General features: G+C 37.9%; 2 protein-coding genes across 4 annotated transcripts; one reads left to right on the forward strand and one right to left on the reverse strand.

Moving 5' to 3' along the window:
- The first annotated feature begins 2,426 nt into the window (after positions 1-2,426).
- On the forward strand, positions 2,427-2,937 carry LOC128262396 (phenoloxidase-activating factor 2-like). Its single transcript, XM_052996628.1, has one exon. The coding sequence runs from the start codon at positions 2,517-2,519 to the stop codon at positions 2,802-2,804; it is 288 nt and encodes a 95-aa protein (XP_052852588.1). The 5' UTR covers positions 2,427-2,516; the 3' UTR covers positions 2,805-2,937.
- A 3,601-nt stretch (positions 2,938-6,538) lies between these two features.
- LOC128262391 (leucine-rich repeat and calponin homology domain-containing protein) lies at positions 6,539-23,994 on the reverse strand. Of its 3 annotated transcripts, XM_052996619.1 has the most exons (8): positions 23,420-23,994; positions 13,482-13,999; positions 12,835-13,415; positions 12,158-12,776; positions 11,913-12,050; positions 11,755-11,832; positions 10,150-11,172; positions 6,539-7,412 (listed from the first exon to the last, which is right to left on the reverse strand). In XM_052996619.1, exons 1-8 carry the CDS (start codon positions 23,694-23,696, stop codon positions 7,221-7,223), a joined length of 3,426 nt encoding a protein of 1,141 aa, XP_052852579.1. In that variant the 5' UTR covers positions 23,697-23,994; the 3' UTR covers positions 6,539-7,220. The 3 variants fall into 3 exon arrangements, with proteins under 3 accessions (XP_052852579.1, XP_052852578.1, XP_052852577.1); XM_052996618.1 differs by lacking the exon at positions 10,150-11,172 and having other exon boundaries at positions 23,420-23,993; XM_052996617.1 differs by lacking the exon at positions 6,539-7,412 and having other exon boundaries at positions 7,994-11,172.
- Positions 23,995-24,010: the final 16 nt, after the last annotated feature.

Below are 24,010 nucleotides of genomic sequence, written 5' to 3' on the forward strand. Positions count from 1 at the left end.
AGCTTGAAACTTGGCCAAAAGCAAGTTGGCCTGTCAAAAGTTTTTAGGCGGAGCGTCAATGCTATCGTCATTTTGCTTTGACTGCGCACATGATTATTACACGCGCTCACCCACACACTCACACAACCACACTCACACTCACACACACACTGACAGACAGACACATGCAAACTTTGGGCCAAAAAACTTGCCGCAAAAAGTTTTTAAGTAAACGGAGAGAGGAAAGCCGTAAGGGGTACGAAAAAATTAAACTAAAAACCAAACTTTAACTTAATGAAAATGCAATATTTGCGAGGGTTGTGGGTGGCAAAAGTTTTTCTTGCCTGCTGGCAATTTATGCACCAACGTAGGCCAAGTCATGGAAATCAAAAAAGAATCGCGTTTCAGTTTTCAGTCCCTGATTTATTCCATACAAAATCAAAATCGGAAGTATAGTTATATTTGTACAAGTCGGAAAGAAAGTAAATACTCTTGATTATGGCGGGAAATATTAACTGGGCCCATGAACATTATAAAAGCTGTGCAATTCTCTATTTTCGCAAGCGTTCCTTTACCCAAAAGCCGCCAATTTCACTATTGAAAAGTGATAACAATTTAAGCGAGAACGAAGTTTATCGATTGCATTCGGCTTTAGAGGCAGCTGCTAATTTAGGAGATATATCGTATTTATTTTTTTTTTTCTTGAATTTTGTTGTTTCAAAAATAATATTCTGATTTAAATAGACAACCGTCCAATCTTTATCTCTTCGAAAAATTTTAGGAACCGTAGCTGGGTGTTTAGGTTGTCAGGCTAGTAATCTCTGGGTCATGAGTTCGATTGCCGCATAAGCAGTAAATATTATTCAGTTTTATACCCTTGCAAAGGCTATATTAAATTGGTTAAATGTTTCTAACATAGCTACGCATAGAAAGGATAACTTTTTTTGACATTAAAAGATATATATATATATATATATATATATATATATATCCAATGGCTGTCATATAACTGTCATATTGACCATAGTGTTCTATGGAAAAATTTTCGCTAGGCTAGAGTCTTAAAACTTATTTATGTACACTGATCATATTAGAAAATATTGTCTAGGAACGAACGCTTTTTTATGTCTTATTTATTGGTTTTTATATAATTTCAATACCCATCCATTGATTGCAAGGGTTTTAAAACTTCGGCTTGCCAATGGAATAATAAATTGTCATAGGAACATCTTAGATGTCTTAAACAGAATGATAGCGTGATGCTTTACTGATTTGCCAAATAGTATTGTATCTGTACAAAAATTTCAGGCAAATCAAATATGTGACTTGTTAAATGGTGTTAGGTTCGGTGACCCATATGTACATGTACATACTTTGAATTATAGGAGTGATAAGCCGAAACAACGAACTTTCTGAGTTTTTCAGTCATTCCCTCATTTCTGGTAAACATGGGACGACACTGGGCTTTTGGAGCTCTTCTTCTGGGCTACGTACTTCTGGGCAATGCCTGTGAATATGTCTGTGTTTTAAATGAGCTTTGTTTGAGAGAGGGCCACAATTTCGAATTACGCAAAGACCATTATTGCCCCCCTCCCCAAACCTGCTGTCAAATTCGCCGAGAGGTAAGTTTATAAAAATAGTTCAGATGAATAGTTTACTATTTTTCATTATTTACAGAATATGAATCAAGAGCAGCCATCAGGACCATACAGTTCGTACCAGCATCAAACATTCTAAGGTGGTATTTTGACTGGACCTAATGGTTATTTTTCGCGCGGAAACAATTTTTACCGCACTGGGTGGGGTCCAAAGGTGAACGGGGGCTATCCTAAAGCTTATTCTCAAGCCCAGTGGCCAGGAGGACAGCGTCCAGCAATAGGTGGTTCTATAGGTGCCTATGGAAACAGTTGGAACCAGCCTGATAGACACCCAGCAGTCTTCGGTCCTGCAAAAAGACAACGTCCAGCAGGTTATGGTGCAGGAAACCTACCAACTGGAACATCTGGAAACAACTTAAACCCAGGAAGAAGGGAGCAACCAACCCAAAGCTACGATATAAACAAAGCGACTCCGGGGACAGAAGGAGCCAGACCTGGTCAAAATCAGCACTGCGGTATGAGCAACGTTAATGGCTTGGGTTTTATCAAAGAAATCACTTGGGATCAGGCGAGACCTGGTCAATATCCCTGGGTTGTGGCTGTGTTTAACAATGGAAGATACCTTTGTGGTGGATCTCTGATTAGTCCAGGTGTTGTCCTAACAGTGGCCCATAAACTGGTTAATAAGACCGAGACCGACCTTGTGGTCAGGGCTGGCGAATGGGACATGGCCTCAGCGGTAGAGACGTTTAAACTTGAGAATCGTGAAGTCGCAAGAATAAACCGACATGAAGAATTTAAAATTGATACTGGAGCAAACAACTTAGCAATTCTCCACCTGAAAACTTCGTTCCAGTTGAAGGACCATATCAGAACTATATGTTTGCCCATCCCCAAGCAAACGTTTAAACCGCGCCGTTGCATTGTTGCTGGACAGGCATGGACAGGCACACATGTGAGCAACAGTTGAGGAGAACCAAAATGGGTCATAACTTTCAGCTGCCTGCCAGTATGATTTGCGCCGGAGGTGAGTTAAACCAAGATGCCTGCACCGGAGATGGCGGATCTGCCCTGTTCTGCCCCATCGGAGAGGATGACTCAGGTCTCTACGAGCAAGTTGGCATCGTTAACTGGGGCATCGAGTGCGGCCTGAAAGATGTCCCGGCCACCTACACAGATGTGGCCCAGTTCAGGGACTGGATTGTGGAGCATCTGCTATCTTTCTGATATAGGAAACAAGGGAGCTCAGAACATTAGATACTCTCATGATGGACATAATGCACAACAAATGTTTACTGCAGTAACGTGTGTTTGTTAAAATTTATGTTGCATCAATGAAAATAAAAAAAAAAAATTTTTATCGGGGGTACTTATTTTAAAAAACTTCGTTCGCTGTTTAGCGTCTACTTAAAAACAACAAAAAGCTGCAAATATATAAGAATTATAGGTCAACAAAAATATACCATAATAAATAGACTTCAACAGATAAGCGGCTTGGTCAAAGGGGCTATCATCATTGATTATTTTAAATACATAGGGACATGTGTATATAGACTGGCCTGGAGTGCTGATAAGGAATATATAACACTACTATTAAAAGTGGAAAAGATAATGCTACTTAAAATAATCCTATTTTTTTGTATACCCCTGCAGAAAGTTTTATAAATTCTGCCAGAAGTTTGTAACGCAGTGAAGGAGACATTCCGACCCTATAAAATAAATATATTCTAGATCAATACAGTCCTCAATTAAGAACCACAAAGTTTCTGATTTGCACAATTTAAACGTGTTCCAAAAAGTTTGGCCACATTCGGCAAAGAATTTTTTCTTCTTTTATGTCCTGTCCAAACACACTGATATTTTTTATGCGTCTCATAGTAATCAGTGTCTTTTTTCATAAGTCTAGAGGGGAGTTGGCAAAAAAGGGTGCCGAGATAATCCAAATCTCATTACGCGCAAGTCGTACTTAAGATTAAAAATAATTATTTCAATTTCTGTGCCAGGCCATCGTCACGTAGTTGCACAGGTGAGCCAGAGGAAGGGAAAACCAGGGGAAAAGGCGGGAAAAGTGAGGGGGGGGGGCTTCGGGGCCTGAGAAAAAAAGTGAAAATTCAATTAGAATGCGCCAACTTCATGTGAACAGGCAGCCAGGCGAGTCTAACTGTCTGGCTATGGAGTCGGCGTCCCTCTGTCTGTCTGCCTTCCGAAAATGCAGTGCCGGCATGTTGTATTACAGGTGGATGTGGGTGGTGGGTGGAGGGAGGTGGGTGTTACGCGGACAGACTTGTGGGCTGGAAAATAGGACGGAAAATGTGGGGTGGACCGGGTAAGGCCCAGGACCAACATCGCGTAATCCTTTTGCCAGCCTGCGAGCAACCACAATAATTTGATTTTACTTTGCTTTAACTTCATGAAAAAGTTTCAAGTTTTTTTTTTTCCACACACTCACACACGCACACACACCTCTCTGCTGGTGCCGCTGCTGCTTCTGATAAAGTTTTTAATTTTGCAGCTGAAACTCATTTAGCGCAACGAAAGTGCGAAACTGCGGCGGCATCAGAGGATGATACGTGTTTTAGGATTGTCTACTGCATATTAATAGCAGCCTGGCCCCAAAAATGGCATCTTAAAGTCCTCCGCGCACGCACATATTTACATTATATATTTTTTATTATTTAAATTTCGCCTACTCTGTGCCTAAGGCGTAATAAAAGCCGGAAAATCAACTGAGTGCCAACTTTGGCCAAACAAATTTTAGCAAGAAATTGCCACACGAACCGGAAAAATACACAATCTACAAAAATTCATCTTCATTATAATGCTGCTGAGGCTGGAGTGGGTTGAAATGCATTTAAATGAGGTCTGGCCAAGTGAAGAATTCGGCGAGCTTGAAGAGCAAAGAATATATATTTTCATTTTAAATCATATTAAAGGATTGCTGTTTTTGAAAGATACATTTTACTTCATATTAAAAGATTAAAGACTGTGTAAAATGCAAGGCAACAATCTTACCTAGTAAAATGTGGCCTTAAAATGTTTGCCCTATTTTCTACAATCCATATCTGAGTGTGGAAGTATTAATCAAAATTAAACACTCTCAAACGTCATTGGGAAAAACCTGTCGCTGTGATTGGGTTTTTTAGCTTGGCTTTTGATTGGATCTGCAGCTCGTGTTCGTGTTCGTGTTTGTGTTCGTGAAAGTACTGGTCCAAAGTAATTCGTTTTTTAAGAACACAAAAGTTGATTCGCAATCCCATCGCCAAGCAAAAATATTTTCTCGGTACTAAAAACAATGCAATTCAATTTTTTTTGACCAACAAAAAGAACAGCCAAGCATTCCCAGCCCCCGTCCTCCATAAAAGCAATTCTATTTGATGCGGTAAAAGTGTTGGAATTTGAATTTGAATTAATAGGATTAGAATGAAATGACTTTCAATGGGGGTAAATAAATTAAAGTGCTTTTTGCCATCGAATTGAATGCAAATGTTGATTCTGTTTCACTTACACAAAAGGACTGCCAGCAAACGCCCAAGAATCCACAGAGCTGACAGAGTTGATATAGGAGCAATCAGATTAGTTGGTTAAAAAATATTTCCGCATGTAGCAGCAGCAGAAGAAGCATTTTAATTATCACAATTCCCCAGGGCGCAGTTCAACTAATTGCCCTCCCTTAAGGCGGTACTCTAGTGGAGGGGCTGGGGTGTTGTTCAGATGTCACAATTAAACTATGGCCCCAGCCAAAGGACTCCAAACATTCCACCCACAGCACTGAAGGGAATTTGTATAACATATTTTAAGAATTCATATATTCATATAAAGATTATGATCAAAAAGTAATAGTTAATTTATTTAAATTTTTAGAGGATCATAACACTCCTTGTTTTTATAATTTCGAATTATTATTTTAGCAACTAGATGAGATTTTTCCATTTCCAACACTCAATACGACACTTTGCCTTATATTTATTAATTGTTCTTTATAAAAAAAAATAATCAAGTTGTTGGAGTTTTTCTCCAAGTGCATCTACGCACGTTTGGGGCCGTTTTGTTCGTATCCCTTATCAGTGACTCAAAACGGCAAAAACTGCCGGAGTACCCCTATTAGGAAACCACAAAAAAAAAAAAACGAAGCCGTGTACAAACTGAAACTGAAACTGAGAAGGAGGCGCTTGTTATTGTGTCCTGGGAAAAAATTAGGCATTCCGTGCGAAATGTAGATACGAGATAATCATTTTAATAAATTTCACAGTGATAAATGACTTGAAGCCTCTCTATTTATTCGCCCGCCTTCCAGTTCCTCTTTATTTTGGTTTTGTGTCCTTGTCTTTTGCTGTAGGCGTGAATTAGTAATAGCTGATGCTTAATTATGTCCTGACTAATTGATGAGGGAGACCCTTTTAGATAGTTACTTTTTCTAAAAGTGGATAAACTTTTTTTTAAGTGACGACACTTATCTCGTGAAAATTGACATTGAAATAAATTAATTAATGATGAGAGAAAACTATTGCTACAATAATAATCTTTTAATTGTTTATTTGGTATTAACTATAAATTTTTATAATTATTTAAAAATAAATTCAAAATGCATTTTTTTTCCCAATATTTTTATTTGCAACTGTTCCTCATTATGATAATTCCTCTTTGTTTTTCTGCAGTTAACTTTCCGCTTATTTCACTTACCAAAAATGACTGCCATAGAAGCAGCTGTTAAAAAGAACTGCCGGATGTGTCGAGTGTTTTTAATTTTCGCTTGAGCAGTTTTGGTTCCGCCTACCCCTCCCGATCTCCAAAAAAAGTCAATTGTTTGTTTGGCGCATTATGCAAATTATGAAACTACAAAGGAAAACTTTCAGAGGGTTTTTACGTCAGTTTTTGTCGAGCCACAGCTGGTTACATTTTCTGCCAATTTTTGTTAAACGGGCAAACAAAAATATATATCCACAGATTAACAAAACAAAGAGTTTTATATACGTATGACATTATTTCTCTGCTTTTATTTGATATATAATATTTGTATAATCCAAGACTTAGGGGTCTAATACAATTCGATTCGTAGAAATGATGCAGCGCCAGTAGAAAAGTTTTACCACAGTAAATCGTAGAACTACAGCTAAGCTACATAATAAATATACCATAATAATAATTCGATAAATATCTAAATATTTGGATGTTCATATGTGATTCATACTTAAAACAGTATTCAATTTGCCACTAATCGCTAGTCTTTTTTTTTGGCCCGATTATTCGCTCGTGTGGGTGTAATAAGGAAAGTATAACAAGAAACAAACTGGCGATTATAGCACATACCTATATAGATAAACTCTAAGCAATTGCACAAAACAAAAAGTTCGCATTAATAATTCGTGGCTGGTGTGATTTGATTCGATATAAGTTCGATTGTTTTGTGAACTTGGTATTTTGGTTTCTTTGAGTGTTCCTTGTGGGTGTTTGTGTATTTACATAAATGAACTACAAACCTAGAAAAATGAGTGAGATTAAAATATCAACAAAACATACATTTGGCATGTATAAATGTAAGAGTGTTTATGGCGCCCATTTGGAAACCTAATTTGCCAACTCATCCCGAAATGAGCGGAATATCCTGGAGTTCGATTCCACATTTATGTCCCTTTTCGACCGATTTTAGGCCAATGGCGTTGGCGAAATTGTGGCACGTGTCGTTCTGGTTGGCGATTTGGTAGGCGTGGCCGCTCCACTGCTGTTGCCGCTGCCGCAGCCACCATTTCCATGAAGCCGGAAAAGCTCACCCACCGTGATGGCCACTTGGACGGCACCTTTACCCTCCAAAACGTCGGCAGCACAGCAAATTAGATTCTACAAAAAAAGATTTACACAAATAAATTAAGTTTTCATTTCGAGTAGGTAACAAGTCGGCGGTTTTCTTTTGTTGTGTTTGTATGACAGGCGATCAAAAGAGTAAAATATCTTATGTTATATAAATACAAATAATCATTACTTGGTAAGATTTAGCTTCCTTGAGTTTTATTTTTAGTTTTTTCCTTTCAATTTGAATATTTAAAGTATGTTTGAAAATAAAACTTTTATTTTTTGTTTGACAATAAAACAAAAAACTCAAAAAAAAAACGTGTTACTTAAAATGAAATAAAAAATAAAAAAAGGAAAAAGTGGTAGTTTTGTTGAATGTACTCAAAATCATCGAAAACATTACTTAAGCAACCATAGCTAGATTATACTTTACTCTTTAGATCGTTGTCTAATGTAGTTTCTTTTATTTTCCGAATTCACTGCACGCCACAGTTTGAAACCGTTGGATGATGTCTTGGCTAAGCAACGCATTTCTTCACTTGTAATGGTTTGTGTCTTAGATTTACCATAACTACTCTCAAACTATAATCTTTAAATTTGAATACATTTTCAATTTTTTTTGGTATATTTGTCATATATATTTTGCTCTTTGATTTCACATGTATATATAGCGCTTAGTTGACAGTTTGTGCTTAAATTTAAATGCAACGGTTTTATTTTCATTTGGTTTGGAAGTGAACGTATAGAATATTCCTTTCACAAATTCTGACATAAAGTTTTGGCTTCAATTTTCATTTTGGAGATTTCGTATATATTTTGTAGTATATATGCATGTTAAATAGGTTTTTTTTTATAAAAATTAATGACTGATTACAGCTGCCTCATTACCTTGTTTTCCTTTAATAATTTTGTTAGACAAAATATATATTTCTGGTTTTAGACGCTAGGTAAATATATATATTTATCTTATTTCTTTTCTGAGTGTTAGAGATTGTGTTTTTGAAAAAATTTGATTGGATTTAATTTTGTTTCGATTGCTTAAGTACAATTATAATAAATTAAATATTTTATAATGTTAGGAATGTTGTTAGCATATTTCAAGTTTAAGCAAATAAACTTGTTTGACAATTTAAATTGAAAGAGAAAAGAGTCAAGTACTTCTTGGGAAATGTATAAATGACAAATAATAGATACGATATAGCTGTTGGTTAAGGGCAGACAACAATGTCGCCGATCTCCAGTCAAAGGCACTATTTTGTGATTATTATTTGTATTTGAATGGTCTTTTATATGAAATTCTGCTCATTTAATTTTATTCAAGTGAAAGTGATGTTTGGTGATGTATTTTAAAAAACTTGTGCAGATATTTTAACAGTTTTCTTGGCCACATATAGGTTGTTCATTAAAAATACATGTTTCAATTGTTAGACAAAAAAAAATATATATATATTCAAAGTGATTTTTCTTGTTAAACATTAAATTTAAGCTCAAATGAAAAAAAATCATCACAAGCTGTGTGCACTTGACAAAATAATATATTATTCGTCACTATTTATAAAAGAATTACTTTTGAAATTGGTTGGCCACATATTATTAACTTCATTATTCAACTATTTCACGCTTTTCTACAACTATTTTGAGTGTTCCTGCTTCAAGTAAAACCGTACAACTCCATACAATTCCTCTAGTAGATTTTTTTTCAAAAACTACCAGAATAATGTCCATCAAACTGTAACAAATCTCTTTCCTTATTTTCTCATCTTAAACAACTAATTGGTATATATCGTGTCATCTACCTATATATATTTTACGTTTTCATTTGTCTTTTTGCCAGAATGGAAATTAAATCAATTTAGTTTCGTTGTAACTTAAGTCAATCGTGTATTTTATTATTGGTATATGCTAAAGATAATAAAAAATGAAGCGTTTTGGTAATGTTTTTTCTTCAGTTCAGCACGACTCAAACCGTGGATAAGCAAATGAAAGTTTCGTTCATATATTCTTAATGAAATTTAGAGTTCAATAACTTGTACATGAACTAGGAATATGTGATGTGTAAGGGGTATCTATAAAACGGCTCTTTTTAATATTTTTCTAAGGGTATGCACGTTCGAAGTTGTTTAAAGGTAACTTTGTATATAGTCAAGTTGATAGATGATATAATAATAATTTAATTCAGGTTAATAAATAGTTTATGTTGCAGTAATATTCTTAGGAATATATTGCTACAAAATAATATAACTAATAGTTGTCATAACTAATGCTTATGACTGTGAGATACATAAATATTAAATATCTTAAAGAAGAGAAAAAAAAATGGAAAGTGTAGAAAACATTGTTTCAAAGGAACTTTTGGTTGGAACACAAAAGGAGCATTTGTATTTTTTTCATGGAACTTAAAATTGTATTTTTTAAGTAGTATAGATGTTTTATCCACAAATGTGCATACCCCTAATTAATCAATGGGTAATACGAGCCTTAAATTGATTACAGTTTCAAAGTCTTTGGGTTGTCTCTCAATTAAATGCCTCAAAAGTTGCCTGTTTGTTGTGTTGTCCTTTGGGAGGTTTCTTAGATTAAAATTTAGGTATATAATGTATCATAAATATGGGGCTTAAGCCTACAGAAGCGTTAAACAAAAGCAGCCTCATAAACTCACTACCACGTGGATAAGCGCAATAGCTGCTCTAACTCTCTGTTTTTTGATCTTAAATATATTGGCAAATCAAGGCATAGATATTGAAGCTATAAACTATATGGACTAGCCGGGCAGCGGGAAGAAGACCAGCCAGAGGAAGGTGGCTATGAAAACGCACGACAGGATCACTGTTAAGGTGTGAGAATCGTGCTTTAATAAAGATGAAGTTCCAGCTTCGTTGGTCTTGGCTTTTATTTTCTGCTCGAGTTGCTTGTTTTTCTCCTTGGGTAAGTAGATGCTGAAGACCTCCAGTTTGCCATGCTTTTGCTGTTCGAAGAATTCGATGCGCTTGCTAATGGCTTCCTTGGTTGCGCTGGCCAGTGATCCTGCATCCTTGAGGTCCTCTGATTGTTGCTGCTGCTGTGGCTGCTCCTGTTTTTCGTCGATAATTTGATAATGACCCGCCGGTCCAGCGGCGGCCACATCGTGCTCATTCTCCACAATCGTGTGCAACATTCTGTTGTTATTGTTACTCTGGAAATTATGCTGACCATGGGCACTTAGCAGATTGTGCTTGATTTTCTCATAGGTTTTCTGCTTGGCCTTCAGCAGCATTTGACCCACTGTCGCCAGTTGCTGCTGCCGTTTGCCTACACCATCATCATCACGATCCTCAACCCCATCATCATTTTCAGCCCTCGGCTGGCCATTCTCATACAAAACATGCTCTAGCTGCTGCTGTTGCTGCTGCAACAGCAACATCTGTTCTTGCTGTTGGCTGCAGGTAGTTGGCTCACTGAATTGCTCTTGCTCGTGCTCGAAGTGTTGCTGCTGCAGCTGCAGCTGTTGTCCAACAACAACAACTGATTGCTGCCTCAGCTGAAGATGATGATGGCGCTGCTGATGATACGGATTTTCATCCAGGGCAATCAGAGCGGTCACTGTACGCAGTAGGGCCAATGCATTGGGAACTATTTCAATATGGTTGCTGCAGCTGCTGCTGCCGCTGTCATCGTTGCTGCATTGCATATTGCTGTTGCTGTTGCTGCTGCTGATGCTGCCATCATCTTGGACATACACATCAGCATCATAGTCATCGTCAGCGCGTGGCAATTGTTGTTGTTGCGGTTCAATTTGTGGCACAACATCTTCACAGGAGCAAATCAACTCCTGCAACCAACACCAATAACAGATGCATCAGTTTCTTGTATGTATTTTTGGGTAATTTTTGTGGGTGTAAGTGTTTGTGTGGAGTGTGTACTTGTGTGAGGGTTGGGGTTTAAAAACACTTAAAACTAAACTACAATTGTCCAGGAGAGGAAGAAAATGGAAAGCACTCAGCATAGTAAAGCATTCAACCAAAACCACCTCAAACCTTAAAGCTACACAATAACTATAAATAAAAAATTATTTTTATGGAGTACAGTGCATTTTGGAATTGTGAATAGTCAATTAATAAATAGTTACTATAATAAAGGAAAACTGATAATGTTATCGCACCCGTTTAGCTTTCTAAACTGGGTTATCTAACGTTCTATTAATAGAAGTGTTATTAAAATTGTTGTAATAAGTAAGAAATTTTAATAGTTCTTGAATGATATTGTTTCAGTCTAGAGCCTCTAGACTTTAATAAAAAATCGAAATTCGTTTTTAATTGTTATCCGACTGACAACAAATGATTCAAAAAGCATTAAAGCATTGCGTTCCAAAAGGCACTGTACTTCTATAACAAAGTTGGATGTATCTACGCACCTCATCAACGCCAATGCGACGGCATGCTTCCAAAAAATTATCCACATTGCGACGACACCTGGCCATAGTCAACTTGTTCTGAAATGGACAAAATATTAATTATTAATTAATTATTATTATTAAATTAAGGTCTGAAGTCAAAACTCCAGCAAACGTACCACGCCAGGAGACGGCACATGAATGCTGGCCACTGAACGCGGGCGCACATAATTGGCCAAATGGCACAGTATAACACCATCTGTCAGGGCTGAGGCAATATCCACGGGCAACGTCATTTTCAAACGCGTTTCAATGATCTGAAAGAATTTTAAATTTATATTAGTATTGTTTTTAAAACAAAAATGCAAACAAAAAATAACAAAATTAATTCAAACTAGATGATTCCCACTTAATCCACACTTACAATCCTCAACTGTGACATCAGTTCGGTTTCCTCCCTCTGGCGATCGAACTCCCGTCGCATGGTGAAGCTCAGCTTCTCAGCGGGAATATCGTGGTTCCAGGTCACCGATCGGTGTGTCTTCACTGTGCCCAGCTTGGTGGTGGAGTTCACTGGCGATTTGATGGTGGTGCTGCTTGCGATTCCCACTGTTGGTGGCACTCCGCCACCGTTGGACGTATTGAATTTGGCTGTGCCATTCTTCATCGGACTCTGCGGCTTCACGTAGCCCAAACAATCCGATGAAATGGCCGAGGGGATGCCTGATGCGGATGCCGGCTTTATTTCCGTATTCCGAGAGGGTATCACCTTCTGGATGGGTTTCTTTGGTATGACAACATCGTCGAGTCCATTCCCGTTTCCGTTTCCATTTCCGTTCCCATTGTGACTGTTGTTTTGGTTGCTGTTCTGCTTCATTATGGACTTTGGCAGTGGGTTTGAGGAAGATCCGTTCGAGATGCTCGGCGGCGACGGGGATAGATCCTCGTCGTCGTCATTGGGACTGTGGTTGGCATTCGGATGCTTCTGCTTGTAGACGCTGACCTCCTGGTTGCGCTGCTGCTTCAGCGCCTCCTTGTACTCCCTGTTACAAAAATGTACATTAAATTTTAAGTCATGGGTTTCAAAATACTTGCGCTCACTTGTAGGTCTGAATACTGCCGAGGCTCTTTCCGGACTTTCCGTTGGAGGGATGCGCGGTGCGCTCCTGGTGGTCCAGCATGATGTCCTCGTCCTGATCCGGGGACGATCCATTACTGGAGCTATTCGAATGCGTATAGCTCAGCTTGCAGGGCGATGCCGTGGGACTCAGGGTGAGACTCTCATCCACAATCGTACTAGTGCTGGAGGTGAGGGATGCATCCATCAGATCGGCATGTGAATGCACCGCACTTGGCAGCGTTCTGGGCAATGTGGCGGCCGCCGAACTGGAGACGCAGTGCAGCGGTGAATCCGTTTTCGATTTGGCTGGATTTTCGTGCGACCAGCGCTTGTCCAGACCATCGCTGGTGCTGTAGCCCGAGTCGACTTGATGCCTTCGCTGGTTGTTGCTGCTGCTGCCGCTGGTGCTGGCTTCGAGGACGTTGCCGCTGGAATTGTGGCGGGGAGCTCTCCGCAAAGTGGTGTAGCCATCATAGTTTCCGCCCGACCGGGAACCCTTCTCGTCCTTAGTGGCCTGCGTCTCCAGAAACTTGAACACATGCACTAGGCCGCGCATGCAGAGCTGTTGAAGATCAAAGAGATAATTAGTTAAAGTATTGGATGAATGATTTCAAAGACATCAACTCACACTAGCTGGTGGCGAGGTCAGAGGATTATTTTCCAGCTGCAGCTCCACCAAAGTGCTCATGTGCCGAATCTCTAACGGCAGACTAGCAATCTTATTGTTGCTCACATCCAGGGAAATCAGACTTAAGCAGGTCAACTCCCTGGGCAGATACATCAAGAGATTGCTTCTCAGCGAAAGCGAACGCAAAGTTCTCAGCTCGCCCAAGCGTGCTGGTAAGTTGGCCAGCTGGTTGTACGAAGCATCCAGATCGGTCAGGGTCTGATCCAATCGACCCAGTTCATCCGGCAACGAAGCCAATCGATTGTTGGACACCAGAAGAACCTGAAGGGGCAGGAAACAAATCTCCCGCGGAAGCGAGGATAGCTGATTGCTGCGCAGATCCAAGTAGGTTAGCGAGGATAGCTGCTTCACCGATTCCGGAATGCTGCGAATTGTGTTGTGATACAGCAGCAGGGTCTCCAAGAAAGCAAACGTCGTGACTTCTTCGGGCAGCTCGGCGAATCTATTCCGGGACAGATCTGTGAATGGAAGCAGTGGGCATGTAGTAATATGAAATCCAACTGGAGGATGTGGAGTGAACCCGAACCCTTGTTCTATTTGACACGCACTTTCATTTCCATTCCACTTGGATTTACACTCCACGCCACAGTGGATCGCCTGACCTCAATCTCCCGGCAATTTGATTCGCCCCATTCCGAACCACAGGAAAAGTAATGTTCTTTAGTAGATGTTGCTCGACTTTTGTATACCCTCCAAGGCAGATTTTTTTAAAACTATAAACGCTACATATTTTTCTTACTTGAATGTATTTATTGCAATATATAAATATTTTATAAAGAGGAAGTTTTGTTTTGTTTACTTTGTTTAGTTTAAAAAAATTTATATATTACATCTTTTAAAAAATGTATGAATATTTTAATATTATGTTTGCTGGATTTATTTTTGTACCTTTAGATTTACATATGATTTTAAAAATCCCAACATACTCGCTCATAAACCCCGCGAGAATTCCAAAAAGTGGGCAAGTGCGTTTGGAGTGAGCAATTAATTTACTAAATGAATTTGCATGCAAAATGAGCGCAAACAGAACGAAAACTGCGACTTTGTGGGGGAGTGGTTATGAATAAATCAACAACAACAAAAAAAAAACAGAAAAAGGAAAACACAGAGGCGGGGCCGTCAAAAAGAGATACACAAGAAACACTTTATACATTTTGTTTCTAATCTATTTCATATTTTCTAACTCCATGTAAACTGGACATTAAAAAGTATTGGTTTTATATTTTACAAGCACAAGTGTATGGAAAAAATAATTTCAAATGAAATTATAATGGTCAAAATGATAAAAAAGTTTTTCTTTGTGTAACTAAGCAAAGCGTAATCAACGTTAAATTGTGCGTAATGTTTCGACGGAATAAAGCAAGGAAAATTTAACATGAAGACATTTTTGCGAAATTGGGCTGAACGAGGTGCGATAAGAGTGAAGAAAAAAGATTTAATAAGTCGAAAAAACTTATGTGGGCTGACTAACCATTAAGCATTTACAGATATTTATATAGGATGACATAATACTTTTTGTTTGTCAAAATATTAAAACATTAAATTCATCACAAATTCCATAAATAAAAAATATTAAAAAAAAAAATAGATATTAATATTTAATTCAAAACAAGTCAAGTTTGGAGGTAAAATAAAATGAGATTTCTTTCGCTAAATCGGGTATTTTGGAATTACGAAGAGTTTGTAACACTGGTCCTTGTAGTTGGTATTACCATTGCTTTCTATGTATTGATGGATGTTGTTCTGCCACAGCTATTAAATTATTGGACTCCAGGATACATGTTCCTCAGGCTGCTGGCATTCTTTCCCTTTCGAATATAATGTCTAACAAGGTTGCTGATGGTTCCAGCTGTAGGTCTTTAACAAATGAATCAGCTATTGAAGCTTGGAAGGTGCAGTGATCATTGGCATCATTGCGACAAGTTCGGCATTTGGGTTTGGACTTGGATATCTGCATTTATTCCCAGCCAGTTGCCCCACGATGGTATTCACTGGAGAAAAGCAGATGACAGTAAAGACAATTGGGCAGTTGAGAAGAATTAATTTATATTTTTGCCACCCAAAAAATATAAAACTAAAAATGATTAAAAAGAGAAATTCTTTATATGCGGCCACGATTTTACTTCAAATATAATATGATAAAATCGATAAAGTTTAAGCAGTGGAAAGTTAGTTTCCAAAAATCTGAACCAACTTTTTGATGCCAGTTCACTTCAACGTCTTTTCAAGTAGTTCAAGCACTTTGCACACAGTGCGTATGAAATTGGTGAATTTTAATAGCCATATCGTAAAAATTAACGAACCGCGGACCAGTCTTGGCCTCTTCTCTTTACCCTCCATCTGGCGTACTTTGCGCAACTTGCCAAAACACAGTGAAAACCAGAAATGAGCAATTGCGAGGCAAGAAAAACTGGCTACCCTGAATAACTGACTGACTGATTGACTGACTGAATAACTGACTGCGAACTGGCGACAGCAGCAAAGTGATTTACGCACTGAGGGGAGCCACCAAGACCAGACTTTGTATATATCTTCCTGCGGACAATGGCGATGAATGAATGGGAACTTGACTTCGGTAGCTTCTAGACATTAACCTGCCACATGGAGAGCTCCTACTGCTGTTGCATACTATATGAGCTCACAATGATGCAACGCACAAAGGCGGCAGCTACACTGGCAGAAATGTAAGACTTAACATTTCTAATTTATATCTCTTAAAGTAGCCGAGTTAAGAACTATACAATTTTCTACATTTTAAGCTTTGTAAAATTGTATTCTTTTTTAATTAGTATTAAAAAAAACTGAAAACTTATTTTAGGCTAAAAACCTTGGTTGCAATAATATCTTTGATACTCTTATCTCTAGAGATACAATTCTATTGGCAACATTAAGTAAATGTTTTCTCTTTACCAAAACTATTATAATTGAACTTGGACAGCTAAAAGAAAGAATTTAGATAACACAAATAGTTTCCTTAGGTTCTAAAATATTTAAATGCTTAATAAATGGAACTTCATTAAGCAAAATATTTTTCGCAAGTGCATAATCCTTTTTTCTTGTATCCTGACAAGTTGAATAAACCTTAGCCGGCCAATGACGTCGGGATGAGATGGCTTAGAGTTGAAAAGTTGTTCGAGGATGCGGATGCGGAAATTGGATTTCCCTGATGCGGAGGCATCAATTTAGGACAAAATGGGAACAGGAGCAAGGAGCGATTGTGGACTTTGAACCTGCAGAACCGTGACGAAGCTATTTTTTATCTCTGGCGACACCTGCTCAATTGTGCTCTCACTGGCAGTTTTCCAAGAGTTTCCACTCTACTTCCCCGCCCACTCCCCTTTTATTTTGTGGACCACAAAAGCTGGCTTTTGGCCAACTTCAACGCAATGCGACAGGCGAAAATGTGTTTTTTATGTCTCGCCAAATAAATCAAATTGTTTGACACGCCGAAAAAAATTCAAAGTGCCATCGCTGTTTTCTTTTGTTTGTTTTAATATTCGTGTTTCTTTCTTTTTAATTTTAATTTTCGTCTGCCCACCTGAGGCTCCACATAGAGTCATAAATATTGCAGAAATTGTCCTCAGACCACGCAGGCATTTATCCAGCCAAAAAGGGTGCGGCTCTGGATTTGGAAACAAACATGGATTCGAGCAACGCCCAAAGTCAACTTTGACAACGGACACGCATAACAATGGAGCAATATGATGATGTAAGTGGAGCAGGGAACGACTTAGTTATGGCCCTCCTTTCAGGTAATGGAGTTCCATTTTATTTATTTCTTTTCAAAGAAAAAACTTTTTTATAAACGTTTTTGTTCATCAACATCTGGAAATACTTGCAGCTTATTGTTGCAATATTTTTACAGAGATTATGCCATAAATTAGTAGATATGAAGATTAGATTGATTCCAGGTTTGGTTTATAAGCTATACAAACATGCAAATAGGCTGCTTATCGTATAGTGCAGCCCAACAAAAAATGTAACAATCAGCCTTAGTTGCTCCCAGTAATAATCTAAAATAAAAACAAATAAATCCAAAATGCGTAAAAAACGTTTAAAAACTCCACCTAAACCCGTTACATCCTTGCATACCCTGCAGGTTAAACGGTTTGGCTCAAAACAAAAAAAGAGACGCATGTGGCAGACATTGAGTGGCATTTCGACTTTGAAGGGCGTGGGCCAAAACCGGAAGCAGCAAAAAATTATGGCGCAAATGGAGCTTTTTTTTCTTTTCCCTTATTTTATATTTTTTTTTTTTTTTGTAAATCTCTGGTCTAGCCATGTGGGCGACGGCTTGTCCAGCAATAGAGAATCAAGCTGGAGCACGTTCCTCTAGCCGTCTCTACTTTATTTGGCTCGGGGTCTTAAATTTTATTTTGACTTTGCCGAATATGCATGTGGACGTTGTGGACGATGTGGCTGCCACTATATGTCTGTCAATTAATATTGACTGACCATTAGGCAAGCGAAGGGGCACAAAAAGCCACAGTGGATTCTATTGATGGATTTATTGAAATTAATTTGTTTGAGTGTTATTGCTGAATTGGTGAGCCTAAAGTGGGGCGATGAAACTATGAATCATTGTGTTAAAGGCACTACAAAATTAATGGGAATCGAAGAAACATAGTATGGAAACTATGAAAGTATGTAGGTATGTACATAAGTAAAAGGAAAAGTAACACGACTAAAAGAATAGTTTGCCAAAGGTAAAAAAAAATATACGATTTAATACGAATAAGAGCTTGGGTGTGAGTCATTTTGAAACTTTGTATTCTCATGTAAGAAAAAGAAACCCAAGCAGATTCTTTTGTGCAATTCTTCAAATACGCGTTATCGAATATCAATTTCCAAGAATACGAAGCTGTATAAGAAATTCTTTCAGAATCGAAACCCCATCGAGCCATTAAGCAATAAAGTTTTGTTTATGTATATTTCACTCTCTGGAATTACATTGGAAACCACTTGAGAGCACTCGCATATATAGGGCACTGTCCAACTATATGCGCACTTCTATATAATCAAAATAAATAATATGGAAAATGGCGTTTGGTTCTTGCTCCATCGATTGATTACTTTTTGATATTGAAAGCTGGAAGCAATCAAAATACAGATACACACCCACCCATACCCACCGATTTTAATTTCAAATACAAATACACACCCTCTTCTCTGGGAAAGTTTGTTCCACTTTGTTTGTTTTAAGCGCTGCAATTTCGCGTAGAATTTCTCGTTTATCGCCATCCTGTTCTTCATGCTCATTTAATCACCAGACAAACACCAGAAATCTATGTTGGCCAAGTGTAAACATCTAAGAAAACAAATATTTGAAAATATTTGGAAGCAGCTTTGAATTCGTTGTTTTGGTTGCCGCTGCTGATTAATGTTTTTCTTCCAAATTCAAAGTATAACAGCTGTGTTTTCCTAAATTACATATTTTCAATGCAAATACAAACAGAGGGATAAAGAAAGATCATAACAAAGAAAAGTGCCGGGGTTTTTTTTACAGTAGTAACTGGTACGTCAAACATCTTTTTGCGCTAGCTACATTATAAAAAAAATATAAATTCTTTAAAATATTTTTCATTTGAAACCTTTCTCTTAAAACTCGAAATGTAGTAAACAAAATTAGTTATAGAAATACATTTTTTTTAAAACTGAAGTTTGGGTAAAATGTTTTAGTTTATTAAGGTTTAACAAAAAAGACGAAAATATAGGCAGCAAGAAAAGGTTTGTAAACAAAATAAGCTGTAAATCATGTTACAAAATTCTTTGTAGTCAGTGCCAACTGTCTTTGAAGTGTTTGTAATCTGATCTATCTTTTTTGTTCTCTCTGTCTCGCTTTGTGAGCGCGTGCTGTGCACAGCAATTAAGAAACTAGAGGAATTGGCCAGACGCCTGTTAAATAATGCTTACACTTATAAATTAATGGTAATGACTCAATGCATAATTCGCCTTAATCTGTGTCAAGTTTACATTGCCCTCAATATTGCCAAGATATGTACATAAATGTATACAAATAAGCGTATATAACTACATAAGTCGTTCAACTGTAGATAAGCAAGCGAGAAAGCAAGCAAATTGCATTTATCGCTGAAATAATAATGTTATTTTTAAACCACAAATGGGCACAATGAGGGTGCATTTAGAAATGGATATAGTATAAGGGGTACGAAAACTATATGCAATGGTTGTGGATTGTGTGTATATATAGTATCTCCTCATTGAATAATTTTTTTACCAAGTAGCTTTCAAAAAGAAATAACATTACTGTGGGAAAGTCCAAACAGAAAATGTGATGGTATAATCTGTGGAATTTTTGAGAATTTCAGCTTATATTTAATATAAATAATAAATGGGAAACCCTAAACGTATTCCAGAAAATTAGGGGTAGATGATAGCTTACAGATTCTTTTAGATATCAATTTCTAGTGTTTTTATACCAGAATCGACTTTCTGAGGAAATACTTTATCATGATACAATCTCCAATCCCGATGCGTTTTTTATGTTTTCCCTGCATTGTGCATGCAAGCCATGAACCGTGCAGTTTGACAGCAACTGGAGATAAGCGACGTGCTGCGGCGGTCGCATTTCCTCTTTTGTCTGCTGCAGACGGAGAATAAATAGTAATAAAAGTACAAAAAACCAGACTAGCTGTCTTTTTATGCCCCATCATATTTACAATGCAAACAACAAATAAACGCGTCGGATACACACGACAAAAGCATTTCCCCCCGCTCCAAAAGTACGTTGTTGCCATGTTTGCCAGGACTTTGACTTCCCCAAAACAAAAAAGATTTCTTGTTCTCGGTCACTTGGCAGACATTTCTCTCTGTCTAAAAAAAATAATAGTGAACCTGAGTTTTATTACCAAAAGGAGAGCGTACGAGGAATCTACTAAGTGTTCATTAAAGAAGAAAAAGATCTGAATAAACTAATTATGATATGATGAATTTTAGTTTAGTTTCACTTATTTGAAGTTTCTAAAATATTTCCGATTTTAAATTATAAATAAATACAGTTTTTTAATGATTTTTATAGAATAATTTGTGTATGCTTTTGTTTAAATTGTTTAGACTTTTTATTGCCATAATAAAATTGGTTTATGTCCTTCGTTAGGAAATAATATTTCTGTTTATGGCTTAAAAAAGGCCGAATGGCCAACACTTTTCGTCAGCTGGTGCTGCCTAAGCCGGCGCCGAAGTTGTGGTCTGCGCAGCTGCTGTTGCTGCTGTGTGTTGATGTTGCTGCTGCATGTTGCTGTTGCTGTGGCTGTTGCTACCTTCTTACATTTACTTGGGCTTCTCTTCTGACAACTTCTGCCATAGCCAGCTGCATTTTTTTACCCGTTTTTCGCTTTTTCCTCTTCGCTGCAATTATTTTAAACCATTTCCTGCCGCAGCATTGTCATGTTGATACTCCGCTCTTCTCGATTGACTCTTTCTTTTGCGGCCTTTGTCTAGGGTTTTGTTTATGGTTCTGTTTGATTTACGTGACGCGTGTGTTAATTAAACGCCCCAAAGGAATGCAATGCGAAAAATGGGGGGGGGCGGCGGTAGCCGCAACAACAAATGATTTTAGGAAATGCTGACAGGCGCCTGCCCATTCCATTATATTTACTTGCCATTTTGGGGGTTGCAAAGCATGCGTGCAAATAAAGGAAAGAAAAATGGTTGTATATTCTTTTTTTCCTTTGACTTTCTTTTCCTTCAGACTCATTGATTTCTTGGAAACTCGAAACCCTTGTGGTTGAAACCATTAAGGCTAAGAGCTGTTGCCACCTCTTCAGGTCCACCTCCCCCACAATTGAAAAACCTTTCGCAGAGGGTGGCTTCTTTGTTCTCGAAAAGGCAATTTGTAGAGGTTCTTGCGCTAGGGTGTATTTACAAATATTTTCCCCACAGATTAACCCTTAACGAGAGGTTCAAACCTATCTCGATTTCCCCCTATTTTTCCCATTTTCCCATTCACACCAAATCCAGCATTTTAATTAGTTATAAGTCACGCCTTCGCAGCTGATGACTCAATTGTTAGTGAGAAAACGCAAGAAACTTAATCGAAAAATGAACGAAAAACCGGAAGCACTTCGAGTCTCCATGTGTAGAAGGGTTTTCCAAAGAAGAAGGGATCGTTTCCCCATTTCAAACTGATAGCGCGTGACCATAAGTCACGGATTGTCACAGCTTAGTTCACAACGCAAGTCACGTACGCGAGGGAAGTGAATCGAAATGGAAGGAAATTTAAAATTTATTTCCTAGGTTAAGGGAAGGAATCAATCGAAAACTTCCAAGTACAAACATAATTTAGCTTTTTTTATAAACGCTATTCAATAATACATTTATGTTTAACTTAAATATCTGCACTTCAGCAATTGAATTTTAAATGAGTTATTTATTTACTTTTGATAATATTTAATTGTTGGATGATTAATTAGAGCACACACAAAAATGTATTTTTAAAAAATTCTTTGCCCATTCTTTTACCAAATTAGTTTTCAATTTATGACACAATTTATTTTTATCTCCCTTACGCGGCAATTAATCATCGTAGTCCAAAAATAAATAGTTCCCTTCTATTCCAGATATTTCCACCAACAGACACATAAATATAAATACAGTGCGCTCTCTAAAAAGTGAACATTCTATTTTAATTTATAAAATTTGTTGGAAGGTAGGGTTGTATACTTTTTTTTTTCAAAATTAATGTCTTTTCAAATTATATAATTTTGTATTAATATATTAATAGAACGTTCACTATTGACATGCTTCTTAATAAACCATTTTTAATTTTTTTTAATTCTTGTTTAATTTTTCTTCTTAGTAAACTGTTTAGAAATAAATTTGGTTTTTCCTGCGAATCATTACAGTGAAAATGATTGTTCATTCTAAAGAGCGTTAGCTGTATGTGTATACAACAAACACAAGTGAAAATCGATGAGAGACATGTCCCGTTGTGAGAACATCTGTTCGAGGGTAGCAGCAGCTGTAAGAGGGGGCGGGGCCGTCGGAGAGGGCGGTGGTCGGTGGGTTTTTGGGTGGGTGATTCGCTTTGGTATTTCCCATTTCCCATATTCCTGCTGGTGCATATTTTTTGGCCCTAACAAAAACGAAAGTTGGTTGAACTTCGACGAAATTTTCGTGCCGGCTGCAGCAAAAATAAGGATAACACGAATAGCGCAAAGTGCCAGAGAGCAAAATCGGCGGTAATTATTGTCCTTGAGCGCAGGCGAAAAAGGGAGAGAATGGGAGAGCGAAAGAGAGCAGCTGACGGGTAAGCAGAAATGGAGAAAAAGGGAGAACCTCTTGCGGCTGCTGCAGATTATTGATTTTCAAGCACAAAAGAATAATTCGCTACTGCATCGGAGATAAGAAAACTTGGTAAGCATTGTCGGAACACACCTTAATTAAGAGCCGCGCCTTTAAACAGATATACGGGCATTCAAACTTTCTTAAAACTAAATTAAGCTGTTATCGACAAACTACTCTTGTTCCTTTTGCTACATTTTGGTTCCACTTTTACTTTTATGGCGACCAAAACCTTAGTATATACAAACAATTTAGATTACTTATTTTTACTTACTAGCTTGCTTAAAAGATAGAATCGGCTCTAGTTTAACTCCAGTTTGTGAACAAGAAACAATTGTTAGAATCAAGCATCCTTGAAAATTTTTAAAATTGGTGGATGATATTTTGTTTTTTTAAGGGACATTTGTTCACTGACTTTGCATGTCTATTGAGCCCAAGTGAGTTTTACAACTATTAAATAGGACTTTCGCTTATGATAAAAATAAGTTTATGAATAACCAGAGGCTAAAGGACCTGCACATGCATAAGTCCATTATTTCCATATCGAGGTAACACTGTAATAAAAATTTACACACCTGCGATGACGGTATCCGTAAGCGAGTACTTCGTTCCCGATCTGGGAAAGTCCTTCAGCTTGCGATTGGTCAGGATCAGTTCCCCGCTGAAGTGTGCCTCTTCCAGGATTCGTTCCAGCGAGCGCGTCAGCTGGGACTGGCTGAGAAGGGCGGAGGAGGAGGTATTTCCAGGGCCTGTTCCCGATCCTGATCCTGAGAAGGAAGCAGATCCGCTGCCGACTGCGCTGCCGACGCCGACGGCGACGCTATGTAGGCGTTGGTAAACCGTTGCTGCCATTTCCAGCGTAGGCGTGGTACACACACACTCACACACACCAAAACAGGCCGATTAAAGAGCGGACCAAAATGCCGAATAAAAACTATAAACTAAATTTGCTCTATTAAAACACACGCATCTCGATTATTTTTCAATTAGTCTTTGGCTCATTGATAAGATTTCTCGGAATTGGATTTTCCTTTTGCGGCTTCCTTCTTGCTTCCTCTCTTCACCTCCTCACACACACGCGCGCACTCACACGCTCAAGCGGCACGGAATGAAGCAACGGCACAGCGAAAATCCAAAAAACAAATGAGTTAGAGATGGCGAAACGA

The sequence above is a fragment of the Drosophila gunungcola genome, unplaced genomic scaffold (assembly GCF_025200985.1).
Source record: "Drosophila gunungcola strain Sukarami unplaced genomic scaffold, Dgunungcola_SK_2 000001F, whole genome shotgun sequence".
Lineage (NCBI taxonomy): Eukaryota > Metazoa > Arthropoda > Insecta > Diptera > Drosophilidae > Drosophila > Drosophila gunungcola.

What these genes read in the sequence shown, in the direction of transcription:
- LOC128262396 (XM_052996628.1), top strand. Translation starts at nt 2,517, where the DNA reads ATGGACAGGCACACATGTGAGCAACAGTTGAGGAGAACCAAAATGGGT.
- LOC128262391 (XM_052996619.1), bottom strand. Translation starts at nt 23,696, where the DNA reads ATGGCAGCAACGGTTTACCAACGCCTACATAGCGTCGCCGTCGGCGTC. An exon ending in GGCAGTATTCAGACCTACAA is followed by an intron (nt 12,777 to 12,834) that starts GTGAGCGCAAGT and finishes TTTTTGTAACAG; the next exon opens with GGAGTACAAGGAGGCGCTGA. An exon ending in ATGTGCCGTCTCCTGGCGTG is followed by an intron (nt 11,833 to 11,912) that starts GTACGTTTGCTG and finishes TGTCCATTTCAG; the next exon opens with AACAAGTTGACTATGGCCAG.